The 7,024-nt window shown below is 41.0% G+C and overlaps 1 protein-coding gene across 2 annotated transcripts in view; it reads right to left on the bottom strand.

The window, feature by feature from the left end:
* The window catches only part of VSIG4 (V-set and immunoglobulin domain containing 4), a 21,096-nt gene extending 18,983 nt beyond the window's left edge, over positions 1 to 2,113 (bottom strand). The window contains exon 1 of one of the 2 annotated variants that reach the window (XM_017889211.1): positions 1,933 to 2,113. In XM_017889211.1, the coding sequence (XP_017744700.1) occupies positions 1,933 to 2,002 (70 nt within the window). In that variant the 5' untranslated portion in view covers positions 2,003 to 2,113. The remainder of the gene's footprint in view (positions 1 to 1,932) is intronic. The other variant, XM_017889212.1, reaches the window with a different exon arrangement.
* Between the last annotated feature and the right edge of the window lie 4,911 nt (positions 2,114 to 7,024).

Genomic DNA, 7,024 nt, shown 5'->3' with positions numbered 1-7,024 from the left:
TGTCTCTATCCCATTCCCCTACATGACTGGCTTCTCTCCCTTTCCTGGAATGCCTCCTGGATAGAGGATTAGCTTATATAATACATGTTTATAAAATGTTTCTGAAATGTTTAAAATGTGTATAAAATATGAAGATTAGAACTTTTAAAATTTTGATTATCTTGACATATCTCTTAGCCCCACAGGAAGAGATCAGCAGCTTATTCTGGCCCCTACAGGCTTTTTAGCAGTGAAGTTGCAGTCCCACAGAGCTGTCCAGTTGAGAAACCCCTTTGAGGCCAGTCAAGTCAACCTCCTCACTATACAGATGGGCTGGGAACAATGAGGTCCAGGGAGAAGGAAGATATTATTTACAGCTCAGCATAACCTGAGCCTCAGGTCTATAGTGTAAGATTCTATATACAAATGGAAGGCCTGCTTCCAGGTCTAGAAAAGCTCATAGGCTGGGGAAGGAACAAGAGTGCCCTCCTCTCTCTCTCTCTCTCTCTCTCTCTCTCTCCCACACACACACACACACACACACAAGCACAGTATTTAAATTTAACATTTCTAAAATGCTCCCTCAAGCCCCAGGCTTGAGCCCTAGCTCACACCAACAGACTTGGAGAAGGTAGAGAGATACGTTATAAAACCTACTAGAGAATGGAAATATGGTAGTTATAGAAAGAAAAATATTTTTTTCAGGAGCATTAACTCTGCCACTAATGCTCTTTGGCTTGGGGGAAAATTATTTTTTCTTTTGGTTGACTTAATTCAGAGTCTTTTCTAACTCTGGGGTTCCAGAGTCTGATGGGTCACAGAGCCCCAGGATAGGGTAACCTAATCAGAGTCAGCTATGGAAAGCTGGATTCTTTCTGACCTCACAAGTGACACCAAACTAACACCTATCCAGCCTTTTTCTCTAGGGATGATAGAGAAGCAGCAAAAACCCCCTTTACCCTATATTGGATCTCACTTAGCTGTTACCCAGGTTTAGTTTCCTGAAAATCCATCTCACTTCTCAGGAGTATAAATGAGGATGGAGCTTCCCAAGCTCCAAGGAAATAATGCGACTATGGAATAGTCCATCCTCCTTTGGGATTTGTATCCAACCCATAAATAGCCCAGACAAATTGAGCCATGTCTATAGGGAAGTGAGTTAGCCCAGGAATGTGTAAGAAACCGAGTCCTATGAAGACCAGTTGAAAAAGCTGGGGCTGTTCAGCTTGGAGGAGAGAAGAGTCAAGGAGATATAATACTTGTCCTCAGGCCTTTGAAGGGCTATCACAGGGCAAGAAAGCATCTATGTTCTGTGTAGCCCCAAGAAGCAAAGCTGGGGCTGTTGGATGGAAGTCAGAGGGAACTGAATTTAGTTCAACACAAATAATAACTTTCTAATAGTTGGAGCTGCTCCTGGATAGACTAGATGGTCTGGGGAGGTAGTGAACACTGAAATCTCAATCACTACTGAATGTTTTTGAGCACTTATTCATGACAATGAAGGGTGGTATAGGTTACTTCTACAATCCTATCCAACTCTTAGAAAACACTCCTTCTTCAGGGGCTATATATTTTGACAGAGACCAAAGCTTGGAAGCAGAGGGGTTAAGTCTAATGGTAGAATTTTAGATGAGAGACAGTAGATGGAGGAAAAATTCAGGTGTCACTGGGAGCCTTCTTGATGCCCCTGAGATACAAGCCCTAGAAAATCATGCAGATGTTTTCCAAGAGAAAATCCTTTTCAATTTCTGTCCAAACGTGCCTTCTGACTTCTTCAACAGACTTCAACTACGTCTGTCCCTTTTGCTCAAGACTGAGAGAACCTGCAGAGTTTGGTTGAGAACACTCACCTGCCCAGCAGGAATAGGCTTTCCTTAGTAGACATTAAACGCCAACCCCCTAGCCTTTTGCCTAAGCCAGCAATGGCAGCCAGGCCCCCACATTCTGCCTTACCATAAGTGTCCACTGTTAGGTGCCCCAGGAGTAGCAGGCCCAGTAAGATCCCCATCATAGCCAGAGCCATTTCTGTCCTTTCTTCCAGCCTCCAGCTACCAAAGAGGCTCAAACTTCTGGTGGCCACCAGTGTTTGTGTGTGTTTACTTCCCCTCCTTCCCTATATCTCTCACTAAAACTCTTAGTCCCATCACACACTCCCCTTCCTTCCCTATTTCAGCACAGGTCATGTGGGATCCCCCCCTTCCCCCACTTTCCTGGGGTTGGAGGTTCCAGGGTGAGTGAAGCAATTCTTCTCCCCTGCTAGGGTATTGACTTGACTTTCCCTGGAGCCAATGGGGCTCTCTGGTCTTTGATCTCCCAGGCTGTATTTATTTTGAGTCTCCTCCACAAGACTCAGAGGTTGTGGGGGTGACCTTTGGGATGAGTCTTCTCACTCCAGTATGGGAGTGTTTTCCTTTGTGGTGAGCCCAGGGAGAAGGGAACAACTTTGCTGGCCTATCCGATTTTCATCAGTTGTACTGTTAACCCTTGCCTGTGCAGCCTATGCAAATGGACAGGGTGTTGGGTCTGGGGTGCCTTTGGGCTTAAGAGTACAACAGCTTAGTGTATTAAAGGGATTTCTACACATCAAAACTTGAATAATTGGCAAGCCAATGGATAAAGCTGTTATGGGTGAATATGCCTCATATCTCATATTGGGGAAGCTCTTTGAATCACTTTCTACAATGGCTCCACATCTCTGGTGGTAAGGGAGAATTCATTTTAATTAATATTCTCCATGCTTTTTCATAAGGAATTTATTTATTATTTACTTCTTTTAAGGGAAAGTTAAGCCCAGCCTCCAGTGCAGCAGCCCATTAGTAGTATCCTCTATTAGGTCAAATTTTTCATTGACTTCCAATTGGTACAGGCCCTTGACCTACAATAGAGTGATATTATGCCTCCTAGCAAAGCTCAACTTCTCCAGAAATTACTCCTCTTCACAGGCCCCAGAGTGACTGTAATTTCATCAGCCGTCTAACTAGGTTTGGCACTGCCCTTTGTCTACTAAGCTTTGAAACTATAAGCACTTTCAAAAGCACAAATGCATCCAAAAAATTCATACTGCATTGTAAGTAGCAAGTAGCATCTAAGCTTAGTTTACTTTTTGATTGAAGGGATAGGAAAGGCCTTGGTCAGGAGAGGGAGGAGTTTGTGCAGAGATGGGGAGTGGGAATATAAAGAAACATACTTGCCAAGGGGTGACTGCATACAGATGATTTGGAGCTTGCATGGGCTAAGGAGACATTCCAGCATTTCAGGACCCATTATTACATGGAATTCTATCAATCACCTCTGCCTCTAGGGCCCAATCCCCCTTGACTGGTTGTTCCTTGTTTTTTGAGTACTGCACTCATTCCATCTCACTGGAACTTTTAGCCATTTTTTCCCACGGGCACTCTCACTCAGGAAACCCTGAACTTTGGAGAACCTTCCTTTGATAGTTTTCAACCACCACCCGCCCCCCCAACACACACACACCCTTCCCCTTCCCCACTAAAAAGCCTACAGAACTGGTGTCAATTTTTGCCTGACCAGGTGATTGTGTATGTTTTGAGCTGCCTCTTGCATTTTGTTAGGACCTCCTGGATCTGAAGATAAAGAAATGTCCTGGGGAGTATGCACAACATTACTTCAAGACTGGGAAAGACTTCCAGTCTTGCAGTAGGCTCAGTAGCCCTCTTGATTAGTAAAAGAATTGGACGAGAAGTCAGAAACCTGGAGGTAAGGCTGGCTCTGTGTCTACTTCATTCTGAGGCCTTGAACAAGTCAAATCTCTCTGAACCTCAGCTTCCCTAATTGTAACATGAACATAATTAGACTTTATGCTTGTATCTTGTCAGATTTATAAAAATCAAACTATACTATACATACACTTAACAACTATATAATGATAGTTGCTATTTAAAATCTTTTACTCTTTCAGTCACTGGATTAAGCACCTTGCATGAGTTATTTCCTTTACAACCCCTCAGGTGGGTATTATTGTATGTACTCTTGTATCTCTCTCTACCACACTGAACTCCCTTACACTACTTTTCCTTTTCATTGTAGAGCTCACCACTACTTGACATATTGTATATTTACTGTCTTACTTGTTTGTTTTCCATCTCCAGAATGTAAGACTGGCGTGCAAGGCTTCTGAAGGCAGGAATTTTTGTATGTCCTGTTCATTGTTATATTTCCAGTGCCTAAAATGGTGCCTAACATATAAGACACTCAATAAATATTTGTTGAATGAATGAATTCAATATAACTCCGTTTTGCAAATGTGTCTAAAACCCAGAATAGTGAAATCACTTACTTGTATAGAGGGTGCCTAGACAAGATTCAAACTCCTATTTATATGCCTCCAGAAATGATACTATTAAGTAACACACTATTCTGCTTCATTGATACCTTTAATGACCACTTCTACAACAGTTCCAGATTTTCTATGGATGTTGTGAGGGAGAGAAAAGAAATGTTAGATATGGTCCCTGCATAAGTGAGATTTTAGTGTAAAGGAAAAACAAACACATATGAACACACTAATACAAGGTGAATTCTTAGCTGTAAAACTTGCGGTTTGGGCAGTATTTAATGAAGGCAATAGTAGCGTGGGAAGGCTTCCCAGGTAAAGTGATGCTAAAACTACCATTTGTAGAACTCCTGCTTTGTGCTGTGCACATTATTCCTAGGCCTTACCTCACAAGGAAGACATTATGAATAACCTTTCCTTATTGAGAGAACTTAGATCTGGAGGTACCGTGGAACCTGCCCATGGTCACACAACTGATAAATGACAGAAGTGCCACTTACCATCCAAGTTGATGTTTCAAAAAATTGTATCTTTGATCCTCCATGCACCAGGGCATGAGCCAGAAAAGATGAAGTGGTTGAAGAGGAGAGAGATGGGTAGTTACTTTAATTCAGGGAGTCCACCTTTTTCTTATTTTCAAACTCAGTGCTTCATGAGATGATAGTGTGCATGTGGTAAGAGTTCACAGGTTGTGGGTGAGCAGCAGAGAGAACGACTCACACCCTTTGAGGTCCAGTATTCAGAGGTGACTGTGGCTGTATATCTATTTCTACCCCCATAGGCCACCTTTCTAGACAAAGGTTGAAAGGTCAGATTGGAGAAATTTATCAATGTGTAAACACTATCTGAGACCCTCCTGTGTGTATGTGTACCTTGGGCTTACTGAGCTGGAGGGAAGCAGTGGTACAAAGAGAAAATCCACACAGGCCCTGCTCAAGGACACACACACACCCACACCCACACACACACACACACCTATAAATACCACAAATAAACATAAATGCACAGATACATATGGTCACACTTTTGTGTATAGCTATACATATGTATATAATATGGCTTAAGCACAAACATGAACACATTGATGCACAATACACAAAATATACACACAGAGACATGTAAGCACATGGGACACAGACACACAAAATATGCAGGCAAACACACAAATACACATAGACCTGCACATAGACATGAGAAAACAAGCAATGAAACACAGATTCATACACTGAATCTGGACATAGGCAGATAAAACATGCATATAAGCATATGAACACTTAAATAAAAACACAGATGTAACATACATATACAGAGAAATACACATATAAATATCAACCTAAAGATACATAGAAAGATAAACATGAGGGTTTAGAAGAAAACTAACAATAACAGACCTTACATATTAAGGGACAAAGGAATGGCAGAAACTCTTTTGTGCAATGGGAGTTCAGAGGTGGTAGCAATCCCTATGGACTTCAGTGGTTTACGAAAGCTTTCTAGAGGAGCTGGCGTGTGGGCTGGGATGTGAGATTTGGTTAGCATTGGATAGACAAAGAGGATGGGGAAAAATTCCAGGTAAGTGGTATGGAAAGAGTCAAAGTCCACAGGCAATCAAAGGCAAGAATGAATCTGATGAACAGGGAGAGTCAGTTGGACTCTAGCTTGGTGTATATTTAGAAAGGCAGGAGAAGAAAAAGCTAAACCAGGTTGTGGAGGGTCTTGAAAATAAGACCAAGATGCCTAGACTTGATCTTAAAGACTTATATGGGAGCTGTAGAAGGTTCTATAGTGAAATAGGGGCCTGCTGCAGTTGAAAGCAGTTTCTTGGGACCAAATCTGTTTGCAGAATATCAATGGAATAGGATGGGGAAATTGGAAGCAGAAAAATGAGAGACTAATTAGACTATTGGTTGTATAATGCAATGGAAAGAGAATGGGAATGGGCATTAGGAGACCTGGGTTCATTCACCTCTCTAGGTCTCAGTGTTCCCATCTATACTCTAAAGGTGTCATACTCACCAGTGGATTCTCAACTTATGTTCTTGGGATCCCTAGGAGTTCTGTAGCAGGGAAGAGGAAGGGAACAGAGAGAAATTGAGGTGACTGAATTTCAACCAATGGTGTACTTAAATGGCCAACTTAATTCTTTAATAACCTAAATGGCCAACTTAAATTCTAAGAGCTGATTTTGTGAATTTATTCCTAACTCTGTTTTTAGTGACATTGTGTTGGTAGTTTGAAAGAAGCCATGATGAAGATATTTACAAGACCCTAGATGTAAGACCAGGCACATAATAGGTATTGAATAAATGCATATTATGCACTTTTGATGTTTCTGACACTGTTCTAGGTCCTGGGGGATATAGTAGTAAAGAAACAGACATGAAACTTAAATTTTAGTAGAAAGAAAAAAGTTTAAGAAACAACCAAACAAATATGAAAAGGAAAATCAATAATTATATAATTATATATTGTGTGGCTCAGACATGATGTACCAGTAACATAAACACTGAATCTTGCTCTCACCACCAACATTGTCTATAAATAGTTTATTTATTAATAATAAATTGGGGAATATGAAGACAGGAAATACTCATATGTGTATGTGCAGGATTTGGGTGAATAGAGGTGAGGGAGTGATTTAGAGTTAGATTCTTAAGAATGACAATAGCAATATGAGCATGTTTTTCAGAGTTATGAAGTCAACCCTTGGCCAAAAAAAAAAAAAAAAAAAAAAAAAAAAAAAAAAAA

Source organism: Rhinopithecus bieti, unplaced genomic scaffold, assembly GCF_001698545.2.
Source record: "Rhinopithecus bieti isolate Rb0 unplaced genomic scaffold, ASM169854v2 scaffold_19222, whole genome shotgun sequence".
In the NCBI taxonomy this organism is placed as follows: Eukaryota; Metazoa; Chordata; class Mammalia; order Primates; family Cercopithecidae; genus Rhinopithecus; species Rhinopithecus bieti.
The sequence above is the reverse complement of the archived record's forward strand: the minus strand, read 5'-3'. Positions and strand labels throughout refer to the sequence as shown.